The following is a 24,862-nucleotide window of genomic DNA, read 5'->3' as shown; positions in this document are numbered from 1 at the left end:
CCACGGCTCACGGGCCCAGCCGCTCCACGGCATGTGGGATCTTCCCGGACCGGGGCACGAACCCGTGTCCCCTGCATCGGCAGGGGGACTCTCAACCACTGCGCCACCAGGGAAGCCCGAAAACTTTAATCTTAATTTGGAAGGATACAAAATGACATTTCTTCATAGAAATGCTTACTAATCATGTCTGGTGTCTAAACCACAGCTTTATGAGCGTTCTTGAGAAAGAGTCTGGTCAGCTTGGAATGAACCAGGGGGTTGGGAGGGAGCATGAGGGTAATTCTAAGCAACAAAAATTACTTCTAAGCCATGATGGATGGCTTTTAAAGTATACAGTGTAGCAACTGTTCAGTTATATTAACATTGTTCTCTGCCAGGAATATTTCTTAATATTTCTCAAGTCTGTAAGTTAAGGGCTCCAAACACATATGAAATACATAACAGACTAAGAAACTGAATGCTGGAGCAAAAAGGGGCCTTTGAAGTAATCTGCTCTACATTTCAAATTGATTCTGCATATACCGTCCTACATTCTTAGAGGATAAAGCAACAGGATGGACTCGATACAATGAATTAAACCGTGTCTTGGTGAAGACAATATGATAGTGTGTGATTTCACTGTGATTTCATTAACACTCTTTGTATGTGTCTTTTAAAAGTCAGAAGTAGAAAAGTTAGATTGTGGCAGCCGTGGAGGTGCTCAGTTGGCTCTCCCTTCAAGAAATAACCTGCTGCCCAGTTGTGAGGAGGGCCGCTAGCTGGCAGCGTACAGCCTATGGACCTCATCTCAAAACGATGTTTTAAGATGCATAAAATAAGCTGGGACGGAGAGAGAGAGTGGCACTGACATATACACACTACCAAATGTAAAGTAGATCGCTAGTGGGAAGCGGCTGCATAGCGCAGGGAGATCAGCTCCGTGCTCTGTGACCACCTAGAGGGGTGAGATAGGGAGGGTGGGAGGGAGACGCAAGAGGGAGGGGATATGGGGATATATGTATCTGTATAGCTGATTCACTTTGTTATACAGCAGAAACTAACACACCATTGTAAAGCAATTATGCTCCAATAAAGATGTTTAAAAAAATAGAATGTACAGGTTACAGTAATTGGCGACCTTTGTAACACACCAAACAACAAGATCTGGAAGCAGGTCTAATAACAGCCATAATTTCTAGCAGAGATACTGTAAATGATCTTTCAAGGTATCTGTAATAACAGCGAGGGGATATGATATTATCTGTGAATTTTCTTGGTGTCAGAATCAGTGATCTGCTAATACCACTGGGGCTTATTGCCTATCTTCATAATTGAAGGAAGTGCTAATGCTAAATTAGGAACGGATGAAAACAGAGATATATTTCACACCCAAGCTCAGGGACTCCTTAATCTAGGTGAAAGCCCCCTGAAGTAGAGAGTACCAGGCTGTGCACCGTTGGCAGCCTTAGGGTGGCACCCTGGATTCTCCAACTTCCCCAGACAGGGTACCCCTGCTTGGCCTTTGCTCTCTTAGAGGAACATGAAATAGAGATCGGTCAAGGGAACAAAAATGCCCCTTCATCTTACCCGTAGTACTGTCACTTAGTCTGTCTTTGTTTTCCCGTATAGAACTGATCTCAGCCTGCTGGAACACAAAAATGACTTAAAAGAATATTCCTGAATGGAACACTCTACAAAAGAATCAAGCAAATTTTCCTCCTTGAGTTTATACAAGTTGGTGCTATCCTACTAGAAAAACAGATAATCTCCAGGAAAGAAGATATTTTAAAATACAGTAAAAGTGACAGTTATCTCCTGAGGTGCAATTTTCACTTAGAGGTTCCAGAGGGTATAGTCTCAAAATATTTTTCAGAAATTTCAGTAAGTATATTACAAATATCTTTGAAGATTATAATAAAATTACATAATAGCTAATTTAGTGGGCTACGTGCTTAAAGCTTGAGATGGTGAATACTACTTTCATAACAGAGTCAAACAGAAGTTTCACTTATCTGGGTAATACATTAAAATACATTAGAAGCACTTTTCAGCTTTATCATTTCATAAATTAACTATTAATATATTATTATTAATTATTTTTAAGGGAAATGATAGTAAATGACACCTGTCACAGGAAATAAAGGTAACTTTATAAGGGAATAAAAATTCTTATGGCTGTGGATTGACAATCCCATAAAGATTTCCTCTAAACCTGTATCCCTGAATATCTCTGTCCATTAACATACTGGAAAAATTCTTTACCTTCAAAGCCAGATTCTCATTCCAAAACAAAATACAGTCACTTGCCAGAAATTGCCATGTTTTATCTAGATGAGCCACAGACCATGATAAAAGAGAGAACTGTTCAGCAAAGAGACTTCTTAAAGGCTCAAATGCTAAAAATGAGGTGGCTCATTTTTGGCAAGTGCTTATCATAAAAAAAGCTGTATTTTCACTTAAAAAAATGCTTATTTTTCAACTCTATTAAGGTACAGTAAACTACATCCATTGGAAGCTTACAATCTGAGGAGTTTTGACAGATACACACACAAGGAACCACCACTATAATCAAGATTCAGAATATTCCCATTACCTCTAAAAGTTTCCTCATCACAGCCAATCCCTGCCATTCCCAGGCAACCACTACTCTCCTTTTTGCATTTTCTAGAATTCCTATCAATGGAATGTCAGAGGGGATGAATTTCTTTGAGCCTGGCTTCTTTCATTCAGCATGATGGTTTTCAGATGCATCCATCATGCTGCTTGGCCAGCACTTCATTCTCTTTTATGGCTGAGTAATATTTCATTATATGTATGTATCTCATTATCTTTATCCATTCATTTGTTGGAGGACATTTGGATCTTTTCTAGTTTGGGGATATTTGAATGAAGATGCTATAAACATTTGTGTATATGATTTTTTGAGACATATATTTTCATTTTTCTTGGGTTAACGTCTATGAGTGAATGGCTAGATCATATGTTAGGTATGTTGAACTTTTCAAGAAGCTGTCAAATGGTTTTCCAAAGTAGTTGTACCATTTGACATCCAACCAACAGAGTATGAGAGTTCTAACTCTTCCACGTCATCACCAACAATTTGTATTTTTAATCTTTTTAAACTTTAGCTATTCTAAATTGTGTCCTTTTTATCTCTTTGTGATTTTTTTTAAAGAAATAAAAGTCTTTTTACACTCTATTTCTGAAAAACATAATTTGTGATATTATTCTTTGGAACGCATTGCCTCCTTTGAGCCACAATCATATTAGAAGATACTAGGGTGGTAATTATAAGAGCATAACTTGCTTTCCTTGCCTTGTATTTTAATAAAATCTAGTTAAAGCAAGGGAAGTGATGGGTTGACAGAATCTTTTCCACATCAATGTGCATCCAAGTTAAAAGAAAATTCATTTTTAGTAATTCTTAGAAGGGAGAAAAGAATAAACAATTATGCCATTGAAATTTCATTTTAACAATTATAGATTTTACTTTCTTTCCAAGTACAATTTCCTAGTGATTGTTAGGTAAGCAGATATTAAATTGAAATACCCTCCCGTTCCTTAAAATACTTTCCAACCACAAGTCTAGAGAATCAGGTAGAATAAGACCTAATGGATTTTCTAAAATTCTAAAATAAATACATATTACTTTTATAGTCAGTAAAAAGTTTAATTAAAAATATACAATTAAAAAAATAAATTAAAAATAATAATATATAATTACTTCTTCGTAAGATATCAGAGAATAACCATTTCTTTCTTTTTGATTAGTATTACAGCAACTCAATTTGGTAAGATGACTGGTGATCTTAAAGTCTTATCTTTGTCCTTTTTAAATGAAGAAAATTAAATATTAGCTAACAAATATAATTGATGCATGCTACTCTTTTTGTATGGAGCCCATGCTAGGAAAAATAATCAAAGGGTGCTTTATGATGAAAAGGTTTGAACCAATGACTGAGAAATATATTCTGTTTCGCCCAGTGTTGTGTAACTTAAATTAAATCTATTATGTACCTTAAAATTCAATAATAAGTTGGACACAGAAAGGAAATACCTTGAAGGGTGGTTCAGCAAAAAATACTGATTCCTTTCCTGAAAGTGGTGTTGAAGTTATTGATCTTGGGGAAGACACATCACTCAACTAAAGAAACAAAGTGAAAACCATCAATAAAGAGTCCTTTTTCAAAGTCTTCTACAGTGCCAAAGAATTAGCCTATTTAACCAATGCAAATAAATCTAACAATAATTATCCTTAGTTTCAATTAATTCAAGGGTAACATATTTTCAGTGTAATCCAGCTACCTCAAATACTTTTTGAAAGTTTGCCCAGTAGAATTAACTACGGAACTTCACTCCTATATTCACTAGAATTAACGTTAAAAATTTATAAAACTTCTATTGCAGATTGAGAATATTGTTAATGAATATGCTAATGTATTTAACATTACTTACTGGATGAGATATTCTGCTCAAATATTTGATATGGATTATTCTTTTTATGGCCTATGATTCTTTTAATAACAAACCCTGGCCTGTTTTTATTTACCATTTCATAGATATTCAAGCTTCCTCCTCTATTCAGTAATCACCATAAGCTCAGAAATGAAAGCTGTTTTTTAATATTAGTCAACCTTAAGTGTAACAGGAAAGGCAAATGTATTGTAACAACGTTTAATAAACCAACTAAAATTCATTTTCAACTAGCGCCTCACCAGCTACACATTCTCCCCCACTTTACTAGAGCTGTTAATACGAGCTCTGAAAGTACACTGAGCTCATTATCTCGAGGAAAAAGTTCCTGTCATGGATTTTAAGAATTTTGAGGTTTTTAAAAAAGATATGGTTCAATTCTTCAGTTTTGAAATAAGAATCAACATTATTTCCATACTAATAATCAAAATTCTTCATACCACTACTTGTAATTTAAAACCACTACAGAAAATTTCAAATAAGCATTTAAGGGTCAATTTTAAAACAGTTCTTTTTGGCCTAAACACAAAATGACAAAATTATGGCTTTGTTGTTATATGTTTGTTCATTGTTGGTTTTCTTTTACTTTTACCTGGGTAGGACTGATAGGAGGTGGTGGAGCTTTGCGTTTTTTTGGAGTTCCACTTCTCTCTGAGCTTATTTTAGAGACTTGATCATGCTGAAAGTTGTCACAGTCCAAAGAATGGAGGTGGGTTAGTTAGGTTAGTAAAGTCTGAGTAAATAGCTTCATCAAACAAATGAGAAAAACCTCAACAGTTCATGCATTTCTTACTTTATCCAGATCTGAAATCTGCTACCAACATAAAAATAAGTAATATGCATGCTCCAAGTTTTCTTCTAGCAGCCCATGCTTTAAAGCAAGAAAATAAAAAACACAAGACAAAACCAGATTAAGTTGGTATGGAGAACTGGGAAAGTAGAGAATAAGGGGTTGTTTACCACAACTTAGAACCCAGAATACATTCATAGTCTAGCTTCCATCTTAATGCAAAGCAGTGGTATTTCCCCGACCTTTTCATTACTTCCAGTCCTTTTCTTAAAGAGTATACAGTTGACCCTCCATATCCACAGTTTTCACATCCAGATTCAACCACCTGCATATCCCAGAATTCCAGATACAGAGAGCCAACTGTATCACACGATTTTATATAAGGGAATTGAGCTTCTGCAGGTTTTGTTATTCCCTGCAGATACCAAGGAATGACCATAAATATGGGAAAAAAGGGAGAACCTCAGCTCTGAAGGTTATGGATAAATATAACACAATTGGTACAAAATAAATTCACTATCAAGTATTTGCTGATTATGATAATTTTTTCAAGAACCTTGATGTATAAATAAATAAAACAGCCAAATATATATCTCATTAATAAACAGAGGTGACTATGCTTTTAGGAAAAACTCCAAAGTAACAGGGTAAACTTCTCAATTTCTATCTGTGTAAAATGAATGACATTTTAGAAAAGCTCTAATTAAAATAAAAGAAAATGCTAAATCTCTTACTTTCATTAACTAACATGGCTATGGACAGAGTTCTATAATTCCTGTGATATTACAAGTAGTTAAAATACCGTTGTTCTCAGAGTTAAAATCACATCAAACCTTTTCACACCAGTAGGAAATATTAGTATATTTCAGAAAAAGATGAATATATAAGTAGCAAGTTTAAAGTTACATGCTTTGGAAATAGGGTAAATCATTAAGAAAATATTTACCACCTTACAATGAATCATTTATTCCAAAGACATTTTACTCCTTAAGTAGTTTCAGCATAGTCTTTATCACTTTCCTAATGGACCACAGAGTGGTTTAATTAGAACATGTTCAAACTCCCACAGGCAATGATGAAAAAGAATCTCCATCCCCAAAGATAAATACCTGCTTTGGTTTTGTTGGTGTCTTTAAATCTATAGAAGAAAAGTGAGGGAAAAAAAAAACCTATAAGAACCATAATCACTCATATGCACTTTGGGTGGCAGGGTATATAAACACACACCCACACACACACACACCCATACACACAACATACACAATATTCAACACTATTTTTCTCCAGAAATATATTTAAAAGAATCATAAAATATATTGCACAAATTCCTTTAACCTTTGGGGAAAATGGAGTGGATAAATTTAAAACAACACTGGCTATTTTCTTTCACATACCAGCATCCTGAGAGATTTTTGATAATAGAAGGCTTTGAATTCCTGCATTTTCTGAGAGTTTGGAATAATGTAAGGCATTGTGTCCAAGAGAATCTACAAGGTTTAGGTCTGCCCCCTTTTTAATTAAGGCTTCCACAATGTTAGAGCTGCCAATCTCACAAGCCAGCATGAGAGCAGTTCTAAAGAATGAGGAGACAAAAAATTAGTACACAAAATGTGAAAACTTGTTGCTAGGAAATCATTTCATTTGTCTTAAAAACAGAGGAAAGAAGACTAAGTGCAGTTAAACCTGTACTACACTTAATTTTCTAGGAAATTCAAAGTGGAATGCTATCAAAATAAAATTGGGTTGCTGTTTTATAAAACTTCAGATTAAATCAGAACATTAAATATTAGGTCAAATAACATAGACATAATCTTCTAAATATGATGGAATTTAATACGATTGGCACAAATCTTGCCTTTTTTACAAATCAAGTTTTTTAAACAACCTATAACATTATTAAGACTGTTTTTAAAAAACAACCAATATGTTTACTTTTATTTTGCATGAAAAGGCAAAGGAAACGGCCTATTCATTTTAGCATTTAATAATCTCATCACAGACACAGTCAGCAATGATGCTCCCAGAGGTCTGGGGAAAATATTTTTTAAGTCAAAACAGATTCTTCTTTTTTTTTTTTAGTTTATTAATTTATTTATTTATTTTTGCTGTGTTGGGTCTTTGTTTTTGTGCGAGAGCTTTCTCTAGTTGTGGCAAGCGGGGGCCACTCTTCATCGCGGTGCACGGGCCTCTCACTATCGCGGCCTCTGTTGTTGCGGAGCACAGGCTCCAGACGCGCAGGCTCAGCAGTTGTGGCTCACGGGCCTAGTTGCTCTGTGGCATGTGGGATCCTCCCAGACCAGGGCTTGAACCCCTGTCCCCTGCATTAGCAGGCAGATTCTCAACCACTGCGCCACCAGGGAAGCCCAAAACAGATTCTTAATTATCCAAAAAGGCAGAAATCAGTAAAAGAAAGAAATTAAAACTGCTTTAAAACAAACGATCCAAAACACATCTCTGATATTTTGAAAGCTTCTCAGAATGTGGATATCACTGAAATAACATGCTCTCTAATTCTGTGGTACCTTCCATTTTTGTCTCTGGAATTTACATCTGCTCCATGATCCAGGAGAAAGCGACAGACCTCACTGTGGCCATTTTGTACTGCAAGAAGCAGTGGTATATTCCCATCCTAGGAGACAAATTCAGATTAAGATTTATAACTTAGATGACAAATGCCGGAACTGCAAAGGTCCTTATTCCTTCTACATTTATTCCTGACTTGTCCTGCTGGTCTTACATTTGACCCACCAAAGTAGTCTGCCCCCTAATAGGCCAACGTCACACCCTAACACTACCCTTGTTATGGAATCCCACTGACTGTGGGCTTTTCCTCAGGAGTCGGTCTCTCGGGCTGCTTGTTGCAACTATGATGTGAGAGAGAGTGGAACGCCAAGTATGTAAAGGCTCGAGGCAAGTATACCATGTTTATTGAGAAATGGTTCTCCATGGTTCTGGAGAAATGAAGGGTTGTTTCCATATGGCATTTGTAGGTCCCACTGCTCTAAGCAGTTTCTTCTAGTGAACTACACATATCCTAGTATCCTGCCATGCCACCAGTCTTCTCAGAAAGCATACCCTTTCATAATCTTACTAGGTATCGAAACATATGTTAAGAGTTCATTTGTTCATTACTGACACATGACTAGATAAAGGGACTGATGGAAAGAATGATTTGTTTAATATAACAATTGGCAGTTCCTTTAGAAAAAAGAATTAGATCCCAATTCATACAAACTATGTAAAATGGATTAAGAATCTCAACATTACAGTAAGAAACGAATGAAAAAAAAATACTAGAATTTATAGGTGACAATTTCCAGAATCTTAATTTGAAGTGGGGTCTGACTCAAATTATGTAAACCATAAAGAGAGGCTTTTATTCTGCTCTTGCCTTGAACATACCCCACAAATGGGGTCGACAGTAATTTTAAGGTGGACGTATTCAAATAGGAAAAGGAAAAAAAAAGTTACAATATATCCAATTATTTTAACGTGGGGATATTTAAAAATACAATTGCTGCTTAAGGATTAAGTATCCACTCAAAGTCGAACTTCAGAATTTCTAGAAAATTATCTCTGTGAAGTTATAATACTTTCTGGTTATAAAGTACCGAGATTCAGGGAGCGTGAATTTATTTACAGATTCTCAATGCTCACTTCGCAATGTCCCCATCAGGTATAACTTACACATGCCAAGTCCCATGCTACAGCAGGAAATTTAACCCTATCATCAGGAGCCGTAGGCAGGTCAGTTTATTCTCAAAATAGCCCAGCAAGGTCAAAATCGGCTACAAGTGGTCTTTAAAATCGGAAAACCCTGGTACCAAAGGTAATATATGGGGTGCAAAAAGAAAATAATAGAACTTCTATTTAGACTTATTTTTTATTTATAAAAATCAAGAAATTAAGCCTTATTCGTATTTAGGTTGCTGGTAAGCCACGTGTCTATCCTTAGAAGCAAACAGAGGAAGTGCATGCTGCAAAACGTTTTATTAACGGTTTAAGGACCAACGGGGATAATACTTCAATCTGTTTTGCACAAGAGGATCTAGGTCGGAAAGCAATAGACTTTTACCAAATGCTTGGGTCTCTAAGGTCTTCGTGACTCCCAGAAGTAGCCCATGGTGCTCTAGACACCAGTGTCCATCTGCACGTCTAGTGGTCACCTGGTACTTACCAAATCCTTGAGGTTTATGGGGCTTTTGTGCTCGCAAAGAACCTGCACAGCTTGAAGGCAGCCCTGTGCCGCTGAGAGAAAGAAGACACAGAAACCACAGCCAATCACAAAGCTACTCTCACAGCCAGGGGCATCAAACACTTCTATGAAGGAAAAGTTCACCTTCCACCCAGTTTGCATACGTTGCATTGAAGAGAAACGATGTCAGAATGGTTAAGTGGTGTTTTAAATTACTGTTTAATTTCGGTGTCATCCAGACCTAAAGGCAGTGCTTGCCAGTTGTTGCCTTTAGGCAAACCTTTGGTTTAGCTTTTCGTGGGACTTAGCTTTTCCTCAACTAGCACTAAAAGAAATTTGCAAATCTCATCATCCTGGACTTCAGTACCAATGTTTCGTCACTTGAAACTGTGTGACAGATAGTAAAACCAAATGTTGATAAATAAAACTGATTGATGTTCCTTTTGATCCCCAAGTAAAAAAAAATCTGTACCACACATTACCTGAAATCTACAAATGCTCATGAATATCTCTTAAACAAGAAGCTAACGTTAGTTAAAATATAATAACCAGGACAATTTTTACTAGTTGTTTGGCAGGCGACTGACGAATTCTAGCTGTATTCCTCCGTAAAACCCTACACAATTTGCAAACTGAGGAAAATGGGAATGATGTCTACGAATGACGACAGAAGACGGCATCAGGAATAACAATGGCAAGGTTAATGGCTTAAATAAGGAAACCGAACACTTACTGTTTCTCATGGCAGAAGAAGACAAATAAGAGAATGAAAATTACCTGCATAATGTAAAGCTGTTTTCCCAGAGCTGTCGATACTTTCGGCTGGGCATTTAGACTGTAAGACAAAAATCAATAAACACGTAGAATAAAATTCAGTTCATCCTTTTCCTGCAAGGTAGGATGCAACTTCCTAAGAAAAGTATAATAAACATGAATAAGTCCCAACTGTTGTGCTCCAGGGGCCCAGGGTCTCATGGGGAGGGAGACTCATCTCCAAGTAATCATGACACAGGTGAACTGTCACCTCTTGGCTGCTTTGACCGTCCCCTCTCTCTTCCATCAACTCTGTTGCCAACAGATCATCCCCACCAGCTAACAAACATGCTCTAGGATTTCTCATCTTGATCCCACCTTTCCCCCCATTTCCTGCCCTAATTCTCTATCCGCCATCACAAAACCAACTTCCTGTTAAGAACTGTCCCACACAAGCCATGTTTCCTCGTCTCCCATTTATTCCTGGACTCACTGCAGTTGGGTGTCTGCCCTCAAGACTCCTCAGGGATGGCCCTGATCCAAGTGGCCAGCCACCTTCGTGTTTCCAACGATGGCAAACATGCTTGCCCTCCTCTTACCAACCTCTCCCCGGCAATCCACTCCCTCTTCTCCAAACACTCTCTCCTTTAGCCCCTAGAGCCCTGCCTGGCCCATCCGATCTTGGTTTTCCCCCCACTGCTCTGGCCACGCCTGCCCCTTTAGCCAAACATAAAACTGTGGGGCTCCTAAGTGTTCTTTCTCTAAGCTCTCTCCCTCAGTAATCTCAACCACACCCATAGCTCGAAATCCCATTAGAAGCTAATGCCTCCCTAGTGTATATCTTAACAGTGACAACAGTACTGTGTAAGCATTGGCTATTAGTATGTGCCAGGTACTGTTCAAAGAATTGTTTTAAGGCTCTTGACAATCCTAGTTAGATACTGTTATTACCCCCATTTACAGATGAGGAAACTGAGGTACAAAGAAGTTAGTAATTTGCTCGGGTCACAGTAAGTGGCAGAGCCAGGATTCAAAGCCAGACAGGCTGGGCTACAGCCAGTGTCCATATCTGTACACAGCAGATGGCATCTCTGAGCCCCCGGCTTGACAACCCACAGCCTATTTCACATTTCCGCCTGATGTCTCAAACGCAGCACAGCCAACACTTCTGGCTTCCCCTCCCCGCCACGCAGCCCGAGCAGTCCCTGCCTCTGTCAACAGTGCTATCATCAGTCTAGTCACTGAGCCAGAAACCACCGAGTCATCCTTGATTTCTTCTCCTCTTCCTCCTGCCACGTCCTGTCAATTCTGTCCCCAAAACACACCCCGATCTACTCTCCTCCCTTCCTCCATTGTCACCACCTGGTCTGAGCCAACACCTGCTCACCTGGACAGCCTTGATGGCCACCTGGCCGTCCTCAGCTCTTTAGTCAATTCTCTATACAAATAGAGTGAACTTCTAAACCGTCAGTGTTGCTCTTTACTGCAAAGTCCTCCACAGTTCCACACTGTACTCTGAGGAATCACTGTCTGCCCATCATGACACACAAGGTAGCCTGGGCCCTTCTTTTTTTTTTTTTTTTTTGGTGGCCTCCCTACACGGCATGACCAGAGATTACCCACGCCCCCTGCAGTGGAAGCGCAGAGTCTCAACCACTGGACCGCCAGGGAAGCCCCCTGGGCCCTTCTTTCTGCTCCTCATTGGCTTTGCCCCCAGCCCACCCACTGGCTTTCTTTCCTCCCTGGCTAGTTAGTGACTTTCCTACCTCAGGCCTTTTGTACTTGCTGTTCTCTCTGCTTGGAATGCTCTTCGCACAGCTGAGTTCTCAGCTTAAATATCACCTCCTCCCCGGGGGCCTTCTTGAACATCCCTCCTCACTCCCCTCTGACAATACTCTGTTAGATTTCTTCTCAGTGATGTGCAATCGGTCATGTGTATTTCTGTCTTCATTTACCAGAAGCCAAGCTCCAGCAGGATAGGGGCTGCTCTGTGAGTAAATACTCGCTGCTTGACAGAGCGCATGGTGCCCAGGGACCACTTGCTACAAGAGAGAGTGGGGGAGAGTTCATCTGAAGACTCTCACAAGGCTCTCTTTGTGCCCATTGCCTTAAGGAGGTGGAACTTTGAAATGGTAGCCACTGGAGAAGGGAAGTCTCTCCAGCAGACAGATAGTAAGAGCAAAAGGCCGGAGAGAGAGGGCGCAGGGTGAGGGGCGGCCCGAGATGGCAGTGGCCCCATCACGGAGGGCGTGGGTCGCCCAGACGAGGGTGAAGCAGTTACCAGAGGAGTGCAGGACCCAAGGTAAGCAGCCCATTAGGAGGCCGTCAAAGCCTCCAGTTTTAACAACTATCCAGAAAGAGGAACAGAATTCAGACAGTTTGCAGAGAGCAGGCAATGGTGGAAATGTTTGTCTGCCCTTCAGTGGTAAGAAGAATAGAGATCATGTTACAGCTTACCATGTTTTGGCCTAATTTTAGAACAGCACAAGGAACTGTTTAAAGGCTTCAAAGATTCCAGGGAAAAACCAATCCATTTGCATAACCAGATATAAAATTACATTAGAGGCTAGAATATCTGGTCCTTGCCCATGAGGATTTCCAGCTTGTCAAGTTCATTCTTCCTTCAAATCAGAGCCAGATGCAAAGTCTGGATAGCCAAGCCAGGACGGGAATGGAAATTTAAAATACAAATAAGTTAAACAAAAATTTAAGGTTAAGGCCATGGGTGTGGAGGCAGGGAAGAAAAGTTCTATTGTAACTGTCTTTAGAGAGGAGCCTCAGAATAAAAATCATCATCATCATCATCACAGGTGTTGATCTACGTTTCTTGAATTTCACTTCAAAGACCTGTTAAGGTTAAGCATTGCTGGTATTGGTGGTAGCTTGCATCAGGTAATGCAAGACAAGAAGCTATGTGATCAACAGACCAGGACAAGTTGAAGAATGTGCCCATGTTGCTGCATTAGAATTGCAAAGCCAAATTAAAGCAAGATGCTGGGTCCCAAATGATGCTCAGGAAGGCCAAGACAACAGCTCAAGAGAACAGACATTACTCCAAACACATACTTTATTGCTCTGTGCTGTTCCTGAAAACAGCCAGCTTGCATTTTGACTGGCATCAGCTGGAAGTTACTGTACAAACTGCTGTTGGGATTTCGCGAAATATTCATCTTTAAAGAAATACGGAAGTCACCCTAAGCAATCATTATAAACTTCCTGGCAAGGTTATCAAACCAGGGGGTTGACCTAAAATTATAAAGAAGAATAAAACCAAGAACTTGAACAAAGACTAAGAACTAAAGGCTCATCAAGTTACATACAAGGAAACTGGTTGAAATTTCGCTTATCAAGAAAAGCTGCATTCTACTAATGATCGAGAGAGAATAAATACTAGGATACTGGAGATCCTGTATTATAAGGATCTCCAACAGCATGAAAAAGTTTTTCAAGCTGACTATGTAAAGGGTACAAGTTCTTCCAATAAGGAAAAAAGAGCTGAATAAAGCAGAGAAAAGGGCTGGATCCCAGGAAGACACTCCAAATTTTGATTAGGATCCTCTTCTCTACCAGCGCAACTGCTATGGAAATAATCTTCTCCTTGGCTATACTGAAGCTTCTTAGGAAACCCAGGTTCTGGGATAATATTTGAAGGAGTACGTGTGTACGTGTTTGTTCTTTCACCCACAAGGTTACTTTCAAATTTTAAAAACGACACGTTTATAATTTTCTGTTGTCCCACTTTACCTGAAGGAGCTTCTTGATGCATTCATGGTGGCTGTTCTTAGCTGCAAGGTGCAAAGCACTGTGTCCTAAATGGAATTAAAAAAATTGTTTTTTAAATCTCTCATCTCTGTAATGAAGACAACTATGAGGAAATAAATTGTTCTCCAACAAAGAGGGAATTGTTACTCTTGAGAATGAGGCCTCAACTTCTTCTCTGCAAAGTTCAGTGTGACAAAAGTGGGGAGAACACAGAGCATCCTGTCCCCTGGATAACATTCACAGGCCATGCCAGCTGCTGTCCTCTTGGGGTACAATCGAGCTCTGGGCTAGAAGCTGGCGGTGGACTCCTGGTATGCACCTTGGAAGTTCTGCTTTCAGCTGTCAGCACGGGTGCCAGACGCCCCACGTCCATAACAGTCACACCAGGCCACGACTGCCACTGGCCCAGGAACCCAGCAAAGGCAGCCAGCGAGCCAGCAGGGAGCACACCGAACACCGGATGAAACCCCACTTCCACCTCTCGTTTCTCCCTCCCCCAAATGTGCTCCAGCTCTGTGTGGAAATTACCTGGAGTTCAGATGTCCCACGTTCTTACACGGAAGAAGGAAAAGGGTTATATAAAAACAACACGCTAGCAAAGTAGCATCTTTTCACGCTCCCTTCACAGAACATTACAACATGAGACTCTCTGACCTTTCTGTGGCCAGATTACTTTAGGAAATTTTAATGCTATACCCAGGCCCCTCCCCGCTACCACCGAATGGGCCTCAGAGTTTCTATGGAAGAGGGGCTTAGAGGCAGCCCTACTAGACCAGCAGGCTCCCACCCAAGGGCCCTGGCAAATTACTCTTTGCTTGGCCTGGACCCTCCTCCTCTAAGATGACCACCCAGCTTGCCCTCTTACCTCCCTCGGATGCCACCAAAACACAGTCTTCTGACCTCATCTCTGGTCACAGACCAGCATCTCTGGTCTTTCCTGACCTCACCACTTAAAATTCCAGTTCCTCCCCCACCTCTTTTATCCCTACTTCCTCCTTCATTCTTTTATCCTTCATAGCACCCAGCACCCTCAACTCTCCCTTTCCACCCCACTCCTTTCTCTCCCTACACACACACACACACACACACACACACACACACACACACACACGCACTCTCTTACGTTTAACTGCTCTTCTTTCCCCACTAGAATATAAACTCTGTATCCCAAGAGCCTGCAGCACTGCTGGCACATAATAGGCTCTCGATACACATTTGCTCATTTGAATTAGAGGGTATGTCCACTACAGATGTCTGCAGAGTGGTATTTGGAGGGAGGGAACCAAAGTTACCACTGCCAGCCAACCCAATATACCTAGGAAACTCCTAAGTCCTGCGTCTGTAAACTGTTTGACCAAGATACCCCCAATGTAACACCTGTAAGCAACCCACACTTCGGAATAGGCTTAAAGCATGTTTCTCAGCCTTACTGCTCTTGACATTTGAAGCTGTGGAAGGTGGTCCTATGTACTATAGGATGGTGAGTAGCATCTCTGGCCTCTACCCACTGGACGTCCAGTTGGGACAATCAGAAATGTCCCCAGACATCGCCAAATATCGCCTGGATGGGTGGGAATCACCCCCGGTTGAGAACCCCTGGCTTAGAGGACCCCTCTTTTATATGGTGGTCCAGGACCCCTCTTTTATATGGTGGTCCAGGACCCCTCTTTTATATGGTGGTCCAGTCTCCAAATACCATTTCTCCTTTCTGAATTAGTCTTTATAATAACTCTGACCAGAAATCCACTAATTATTAGGTTATCATATGGCTAGGAAATACCATATTTAAAATTAGAGCGTTTTAGGACCACAGTGAGCGGCACAAAAGCATGTGTGAGGTCAAAAGATCAGATTCCTTCTTTTCTGAGCAGCTGCACAGAGATTTTCTGGGTATGTGTGAGGGGAGTTAACTGATGGGGGTAGAACACTGACGCAAGGAATCCTTTGACCTCCTACCAAGTGGATGAGGGTGAGGAAGGTCAGGAGATGAGGGACTGAGACCCTTGGAAGCAGGAAGACAAAAGATCTTCTCTTCCCCTTCCTCCTTTTACCACAGGAGACCCCGTCCTTTCAGGATGTATAACACACAATAGTGAGTTCAGTTACACTATGCGTTAAATAGGTTTTGGTGGGTTAGCCTGGCCCTCAACCATCATTTATACCAGTGTTTCTAAAGACAAGCACATTCTGTGTTTTAAACAAATGCCTTACAGATGAACTTCTGGAACCCATCCTGATTGTAAGTAGAAGACTGTTTATGTCGTGTATGCAATGCCTTAACTTTTGTCTACCCTGTGGACAAAAGCTCTTCTACATAAATAGCACCCACTGGAAAAAGGCACAGTTCTCCAAAGACAAGAGGGGAGGGAGATTGAAACAATTCAGCATAAAATAAATAACAGGCTTTTATTTTTCACTCCAAGTGTTCTAGTCATACCTGGAAGTAAACGCTGTGTTTCTAGAGAAACAAAATTTTCTTATTCCTTGGCCCTGTGATGTGTTTTCCTAACCAGGAGCACAAAAGCATTTTTCACTTAAAAGTCTCAAAATTCAAATGATGCATCATTCCCTGGACATTACACTGGAGTGAGATGTCTCTCACTGCTACCATTAAAACAAAATTCTCTTTCCAAATGCAAAATTTTCTGGAGAGTATATTATATTAGTGACAGAACCTCACTGAAACGAGCCAGTGCATAAGTCTGGCCCCCACTCAGCTGTGGATCTGTCTGGAATATCAGGAAGCAACTTCCCTATAGGAAAATAACAGGGCAACCCTAATTCAAGTGCATCTCAGCAGAACTCTATAAGCGAACAGACCAGGGCTATTTATAAGTCAAGAGTCGTGGGCTATTCCAGGTGGTTTAAGAATCCTGTTATTGAAAGAGTCTAAGAAGGATGACCTAGCCATTGTAGCCATGAACACCATCCTCCAACCCACCTCAGAAAACAACCATTTATTCAGTGATTTAAGAGCGCTGCTGAAACAGAGAAGAACTCACTCATAGAGTGGAGGAACTACTACTGATGGCACTGAGAACACAGTCTTCAAGTGCAGGTGACAAATTTTTAAACCGATGAAGTCATAAGACACAAAGACATGACGAACAAGCACCAAAAGGCTGAAGTTTGAGAAATTATAGTTCCAGATTATAACATGGAGACATTTAGAAAAAGAAAGAGAATTAAATGATACTCGACTAGGTAAGGTTTAAAATATCTATTTAAGAACCAGAGTTTCAGAATGCTGAATATAAACAATAAAAGTGTAAATTAATTTGTTTCTTATTTACAACTTCAAATATATTTAAACAACTCTGTCCTCAGAAATGCTTATCTTTACATCAAGTTTTTAATCATTGAAGCATAAGTCTATTCACCTAGTTATAGTTCCAGGGGCGAGATCAGGGTATAAAAGATGTATTTCCTTTTTTAAATTTTATTTATTAAAAATAATAGATACATGTATAGTATAACTGAATCACTTTGCTGTACACCTGAAACTAACACAACATGGTTAATCAACTATACCCCAATATAAAAGTTAACAAAAGAAAACCCCACAACACTGTAAATCAACTATATTTCAATAAAAAATAATTTTTAAAAAATCTGTCTTTTTTTATTGAAGTATAGTTGATTTGCAATGTTGTGTTAGTTTCTGGTGTACAGCAAAGTGATTCAGTTTTACACAAACACACATACATATATAGAGGAGATTTCTAATAACCATTCTTACTATTAATTAGTTTTGAATTATCCCTTAATCTCCACAAAGTAGATTTGCATACTGTTTTATACAGAATCAAAAGATTTTTTTGTGTGTGGGTGTATCACCTGAAATATTTTCATGGCCAGGTTATACGGTTGGCCCTCCTGACATCCCATACACATGCGTGAACAGCAAATAAAGGACTATAAATCATACAATCGTTCTTTGGTTTGCCTTTAATCCAAATGAAAATACGAAATACACTTAGTGGGCTATAATTTGCAATTAACATTTTACATGACCATTCTCTCAAGTGCCTGAATTTTAAGATGAATATTACCGTCTGTGTCTTCACATGGTGTCATATGTGAGTGGGATTAGGGGCATAATGGAATGGAGGGCCACCCAGAAATCCAAACAAAAGCTAAACCAGCACCTGAAACCCTAGGAAAGAGTAAGCGTTCTCAAGTGCCCCCCTCCTGAGACCTCTGTGCATTAGGGTATTTCCATACTTCAGTTCTCACTTCCCTAAGCCTCTCTTCTTCTATGAGAAAAGAAGTTTTGTGTGCAAAGGAATCAGGGAAAACGTTAGATATGGGAGCGTGACAGAAACTGCACATCATCCTTCAATCTGTTTCCATCTCCTTCTACAGCAAAACCTTCTATATTTTTAATTGGATAATTTGCTGCCCAGAATTCCCAGCTTCCGTTAAAGCCAGGTGTGGCCACAGATCACTCTGTGGGCTGGGCTTGCCCTTCTGCCCACTGTGACTGTGATGCAGACTCAGGGGGAGCCATCCTGGGTCATTAGGACCAAGGCAACACCCTGGATGGTGGACCAACAGGAGTCTGGGTCCCTTGGTGTGCAGCCAAGCTGCCATACCAATTTGGGACTTTCAACTGAGAGCCAGAAAAGTCTATCTTGTTTAAGCCACTGGATCACACTGTGTCAAATGCATACGCTTGCTCATAAAGGGAGTCCGAAAGCTCATGCTTCAGATGAGCAGTGATAACAAACAGAAGATTCTTTGGTCTTCTTCAATCTTCTGTAAATGCTTCTGTTTAATCCAATCTCATCCTCCCAGGTGCTAACTGCAGCCATTAAAAAAATAATAATAATAAATAAGCCTAGAAATCTGGGAGAAGTGATTTCTAAAGAAACAGACAGAAATGCCACTTCCTACATCAGTGAAGAACAAGAGCAAACAAAGCAACGAGAGGCGCTGGACAATTACGCAGGCCCTGTTCAGAGTCAGCGCTATGAGTTTAGGTGTGGACTTTCCCAGCTGATCGCTATATATACGCCTATGGCGTTGTTTGGCAAACAGGCAATGAGGAATGGGGGGAACCCCCCCCCAAACCAAAAACATGAGTCATGAGCTTCTGCCAGTTTTGGAGTTTCTTTTTCTGATTTGTACTATGAAAGTATTTGGCTTGGGGATGATCACAATTTTTTTTTTTTTTTTAAGATGTGAAACCTCTGCAAAAGCCTGATGTGTAAAAGAGAATAAAGGTGATGTGGATGAAGTAGCAACAATCATCATAAAATAGGAGCCAAAGGCAGCGAGCACTCACTGTGTGCTGGGCGCTAAGATGCCCACACGTATTATCTCACCTAAGCCTCAAAGGCTATCTAAAATGATGATTGAGATGTACTGTACTGCACCCAAGGCCTTATCTTCTGACAGTGTTCTGCTCCTAAGATTGTCTGTAAAGCACTTATGAAAAGTCTCTGGTCAGGAGCTTCCCTGGTGGCACAGTGGTTAAGAATCCACCTGCCAGTGCAGGGGACATGGGTTCGAGCCCTGGTCTGGGAGGATCCCACATGCCGCGGAGCAGCTAAGCCCGTGTGCCACAACTACTGAGCCCGCGCTCCTTAACGGGAGAAGCCACCGCAATGAGAAGCCCGCGCACTGCAACGAAGAGTAGCCCCCGCTCTCCACAACTAGAGAAAGCCCGCGCACAGCAATGAAGACCCAATGCAGCTAAAAATAAAAATAAAATAAAATAAATTAAAAAGTCTCTGGTCAGACTTCCAAGCATTTTATGTGGAAGGATAGTTGATAAAGAAATAGATGCTAAAAACCCTTTGCTTCTGAACTTAAATCCAAGCACCAGTTTAAAATCATCCTGTAGACTTTGTGGATAAAAAGAATTAAAAGGGTTAGCGTAATGATATATTTTGAAAGCAGGTTTTTTTCAGAAACTCTATAGGGCAGCTGGATTTATGGCAACAGATTTTCACACGCGTTCTCAGTGGCTGTTGGGATTGAAGACGACTATATCTTAGTAATAATATGGCAATACTTCAGGTAGGTTTACTGAAAAGACAGCACCTATGAGAGCGGAGCCATTTAATTCATTCATTCGTCAAATGTTTTGGGCAAATGACGACCACTAAAGCACAGTGACTAATGTCCTTGTCCTTCCCTTGGATTCTGATACGTGTTCTTGAGGGAGAGATGGGACTGGGTGACAGAGCCGACAGGAAGGATGTGAGCAGTAAAGGCCATCACGTTTACCTGGTTCACTGTAACAGAAAAAAGTTTGAGAAGTGTTGTTCTACATAACACGACAGACTCTCTATGCACTTTTATATCCATGCCACTTTTCCTTCTTTTGTTCCTGTATTCTCTTCGCATGTTTTCAAGAGATCACAAGAAGTCAGTGCCTCACTCAGACTAAAGTAAAAACAATAAGGCCAAGGACCAGAGTGCTGACCTCATTGTTTAAAACGTCAGGCAAGAGGGAAGTGACCGGCAGCTCTGAGACATTTGCAACTCATGGGATGTTTGGACGATGTTCTGGGGCTACAAAGTGCCGTGGATTCTCCCAGTTTCCATCAGAGTTGAAAGAAATGGGCTGTGGCAGTTCCCACTGACCAGCCCAGAGAAGCATCCAGGATGGGTCTGCAGTGTCCCCTCCAGCTTCTTTTTTTTTTTGGCCATGGCTTGCAGCACGTGGGATCTTAGTTCCCCGACCAGGGGTTGAACCCATGCTCCCTGCAGTGGAAGCGCAGTCTTAACCACTGGACTGCCAGGGAAGTCCTCCCCTCCAGCTTCTTGGAGGGCACTGTCATCTCAGCTGGCAAGGAAGAGGGAACTGCACTGGGGTGTCCAGGTCTCACTGCCCGATTCCCCAGGCTCTCAGAAACTGAGTGAGGGCTCTGATAGTAAATACAAACTCCACCCACGTGGTGTTAGATGGCCACAAAAAACTATGCTTCTTAAAAGCTTTTAGTGCAGAAAATGATCATGGTAATCTTTTTTTTTTTTTAAGGCAGGATTTAGAGTTTATTATATAATGTGATCTCAACTATGTAAAAATGTGCCAGAAAAATCTGGTAGGAAATATAGCTAAACGGTAAAATTTTTTTCTTCTTGGAGCAGAAGCACTCGTTATCTTCTTGGTAGTTTTCTGTATTTCCCAAATTTTCTACAATGAGCACATATTGAAGAAACTTTTTTTTTTTTTTTTTTTTTTTGCGGTACACAGGACTCTCACTGCTGTGGCCTCTCCCGTTGTGGAGCACAGGCTCCGGACGCACAGACTCAGCGGCCATGGCTCACAGGCCCAGCCACTCCGCGGCATGTGGGATCTTCCCGGACCGGGGCACGAACCCATGTCCCCTACATCGGCAGGCGGACTCTCAACCACTGCGCCACCAGGGAAGCCCAGAAACATTTTTTCCCTTTAATAAAAATATGGGGGAGAGATGTTTGGTTATGATGGAAATAACCAGATTCCTGTCTAATCTATTTTTTAACATCAAATGCAGTTAAACAAAACTGTATTACAGCTCAAATATATTCAGTCTAAGAAAATTCTTCTAGATAATGATTTTCTTAGAGAAGAAACCCTGTCTACTTAAGAGGACATATGTTTCATCAAGGCGACTGTAGCCACTCATACTGCCCTGAGTGTATGTGGTACAACTTTAAAAGTAGTAACAATAAACTTTAAAAACAAAATAACTGGGTCTTGGGATTAAAGATGATTTTAATTAGCAACATAGATTAGTGTTTCCCTCAAGGTGGTCACTTAGGGAAACCATTCTTTCTTCTATTGGTATTGCCATTTCTCACAATATTTTTCTGGAGCTTTCTGTGGGACTGCTCAGGAAAATCATTCGGTTACTTCAGTCACTCACTATTTTTGACCAAAAATGGTTTTACCAGGTTGACACTTCATTTATCTGACTTGACGTCAAGTGGCTCTTGGCCTGTCCTAAAAAAACGAATCTATTCTCAAAGAATAAAGGTTCCCAAACACTGAGATGATCTCTTTTTAATGCCACAGCCTTTATGAAAACAATTCCAAAACACCAGTTTTCCAGTCATATTTTGAAAAAATTATATTTTCACAATACCTGATTGACTAATCTGCCCCAAGATGACTACTCTGAGGTGTCAGTGTTTTGGGGAAGGGAAAGTGATCCATTACGATTAATGAAAAGCCTAAATAAAGACTGTGAAATAGACTGATTTTATATTCCAGTAAAAACCACCAAAAGCCTATTAGAAGACAGATTTTCAAGTACAATATAGAAATGAAAAGCCATCAGTAGCTGCTTTGATCTTTTGGTGTGGCCAACAGGGGCAGAATCCCAGGCTGGAGACCCCAGGGGCTCCTTCCTGTAAAACAACGTTCATGAAAGACAAGACTACACTTCCTCTTCTATTTGCCTTAATCATCATTTAACAACACTGGCTTCACGTTAGAATCACCTCGGAGCTTTACAAAAAATACCAATTGGCTGGAAACGTTCGGACAATGGAATCTGAATTTCAGAAGGTAGAGTTTGGGTATCTATGTGTGGGGTTTTGTGTGTGTCTGTGTGCGTGCACTGTTTATTCTTTTCTTTCCTCTCCTTTCCCCCTTTCTCTCCCTCCCTTCCTCCCCTCCAGTTCCCAGGTGATTCAGATACACTAGACCACAGTAAGGGGTGCAGACCATGGGCAGCTGGTCCACATTAGGATCCTGGCTTCTGTCCACAGAGCTCAACTCAGCTAGTTGACAAAATGAGCGCCTACACAATTCATTCCATTCAGCACTTCATACCATGGTTCATAAAAACAAAAATTAGGGAAAGGTGCTTGGTCCATACAAATAATCTTAGAAAATAAAAATTTTTAATGGGGGATAAAAAGCATACAGTCTCTAGTTGACTAACCACATATAAGATGAAAACACCCGTAAAGGCACGAATAATGAAACCATGTCAGAGCTTGGTCAATGGAGTAGACTCTATGTTCTTCCTTTGGCTTATCTGTATAGATTGTAAATTTTCCACAGTGAATATGTATCACTTTTGTGACATCTACTTTCCTGCTGGCCTGTTGACTTAAGAGAAAAAGACTACATACCGGCAGTATCTTGGGCTGTCACATCCACGCCATGCGTAACCATGACCCTGAGGCATTCCACGTGTCCTTTTGTAGCAGCAAGATGAAAACTGGAAAAGAGGTAACATAATCTCCTGAAGATTTCCACTCTTCAGAGTTCATCTCTGACCATGTTTTTGCCTCTTTGTGTACACGTTCTCTCACTTAAGCTCCACAACCATCTTGTGAGTAGGTATTATTATCAACCTCGTTTTAAAGAGGAGGAAACAGAGGCTCAAAGCAGTCTGATAATTTGCTCATTGACACTTTTTATTAAGTAATGGATTAGGAGCTAGATCTTAGGTCTTCCAACGTAAAAACAAAGCTTGAAAACAGTAAGACACAACTACATTCCTTGTCCCTTTAGGGAAGAAGAGCCAGTCCCAACTAGATCGGATTCCTAAATAAGAAGTAATTTATCAACTTTTTTCTGCTGTCTAGTGTTTTCACCAAAGCCATTATTTTTAAGTAATACGCTCTATGAAGGGAAATTTGTCTGAGTCAAACAACGGTCAAGGTTCTTGAACAGCATCAAGGTCAAATCCATTGTTGTGTTCTAGCTGAATAACAATAGTTGTACACAACTTTTAAGTGGCTGATGTGTGCCAACTACTCAGTTTGATACATTACCTCTTTTCATTCTCCTAAAAACCTTTTGAGGTGAGTCCTAACACCATCTCCATTAGATGGCAGGTGTCTACACTCAGTCAGGTGCAAACAGCATTAGAGAAGGCCCACAAATGCACCCATCGTCCCCACAGATCCCGGAGTAAAGTGCACTTCTACAGACAGAAGGAAAGCACAGTTCCACTGGGCACTCAGGCCCAGAGGCTGAGAAGGCAAAAACCCCAGGAAGGTCTCCACTGCAGAGGTCTTCCCTCTTCACAGCCTCCTTCCTATAGAAGGAGGTTAAGGAGCCTCCCAGCTCTCCTCCGCCCTATCTCAGGGACTTAACTTCTCAAGATACTTGCCATGCAGCACCTTGGTATCTGTACCTCTGAATTAATACCCAGGCAATATTTTTTCACAGGACAGGACCTGTCACTGGGGCCCAGGGTCACACTCAACTAGCAAGTCCAAGAGCTAAACCGATTCAAACCCAAGTCAGCTTGACCCAGCACCTCTGCTCTGGAGAACGAGGCTTTGTAAAGGTGGGCAGGTCAGCAATTGGGGATAGGTCAGTCCTGGTTGCAAATCGGCCATACGTCAGCTATGTATCTTTGGGACGTCAGTTTAACCTCTCCGAGCTTAAATTCCCTCCACAGTAAAATGTGGGGATTGACTCAGATGATATCTGATGGTCCCTCTGGCTCTAACATTCTTTAAAATTATAATGAAAGCTTACCTGGCTCTGGTCACACCAAGTATTTCTGCATTTGTGCAGCAGTTTATGTGTAACGTTTCTTTACAGTCAAAATCCACTCTGTAGGTGATTACACACTACGGTGAAACTCTGATCATCTGGAATGACTTGGGAACGTGGTGACTTGTTTAAATGGAATTCCTCATTAAATACGGCTTAACCCGAAGAACCTCCCTAAAAGGCACTACAATAATACCTCTGTTTTCAGTATTGTTGGGGTAACAACTTTACAATAAGTAAAGTTCATCTTTAAGCAGTGAATTGTGCAATCACAGTGGAAGGTTTCTAAAATCTCCCCAGTTTTAGTAACAGTGTATGTTACATAATTAAATTGCTCTCGGGGACATGATATTACCATTAAGAGCCTCAATTATTGAACTCTGCTTTCAAGGCTATGAATCGAAATGCCCCGCATTATTAAGCTCTAATATTTATTAATATTTATCTTCTT

The 24,862-nt window shown here is 40.5% G+C and overlaps 1 protein-coding gene and 1 long non-coding RNA gene across 9 annotated transcripts in view; one reads left to right on the top strand and one right to left on the bottom strand.

Annotated features, from left to right (window-relative positions):
• The window catches only part of RAI14 (retinoic acid induced 14), a 147,046-nt gene that overhangs the window by 10,604 nt on the left and 111,580 nt on the right, over window positions 1–24,862 (bottom strand). For 4 of the 8 annotated variants that reach the window (XM_019930170.3, XM_019930171.3, XM_033852780.2 and 1 more), the window contains 10 exons: window positions 23,031–23,119; window positions 13,935–13,999; window positions 10,215–10,272; window positions 9,420–9,490; window positions 7,765–7,871; window positions 6,637–6,815; window positions 6,352–6,380; window positions 5,045–5,131; window positions 4,037–4,123; window positions 1,567–1,624 (listed from right to left, as the gene is read on the bottom strand). In XM_019930170.3, the coding sequence (XP_019785729.1) occupies window positions 1,567–1,624; window positions 4,037–4,123; window positions 5,045–5,131; window positions 6,352–6,380; window positions 6,637–6,815; window positions 7,765–7,871; window positions 9,420–9,490; window positions 10,215–10,272; window positions 13,935–13,999; window positions 23,031–23,119 (830 nt within the window). The remainder of the gene's footprint in view (window positions 1–1,566; window positions 1,625–4,036; window positions 4,124–5,044; window positions 5,132–6,351; window positions 6,381–6,636; window positions 6,816–7,764; window positions 7,872–9,419; window positions 9,491–10,214; window positions 10,273–13,934; window positions 14,000–23,030; window positions 23,120–24,862) is intronic. The other 4 variants (XM_033852781.2, XM_033852785.2, XM_033852783.2 and 1 more) reach the window with 4 other exon arrangements.
• LOC141278265 (uncharacterized) lies at window positions 22,339–24,479 on the top strand. Its single transcript, XR_012330645.1, has 3 exons — window positions 22,339–22,458; window positions 24,079–24,207; window positions 24,460–24,479. It is a non-coding gene; the product is annotated as an uncharacterized lncRNA (long non-coding RNA).

Source organism: Tursiops truncatus, chromosome 3 (assembly GCF_011762595.2).
Source record: "Tursiops truncatus isolate mTurTru1 chromosome 3, mTurTru1.mat.Y, whole genome shotgun sequence".
In the NCBI taxonomy this organism is placed as follows: Eukaryota; Metazoa; Chordata; class Mammalia; order Artiodactyla; family Delphinidae; genus Tursiops; species Tursiops truncatus.
Note: the sequence above shows the minus strand (reverse complement) of the source record. Positions and strands in the feature narration are given on the sequence as shown.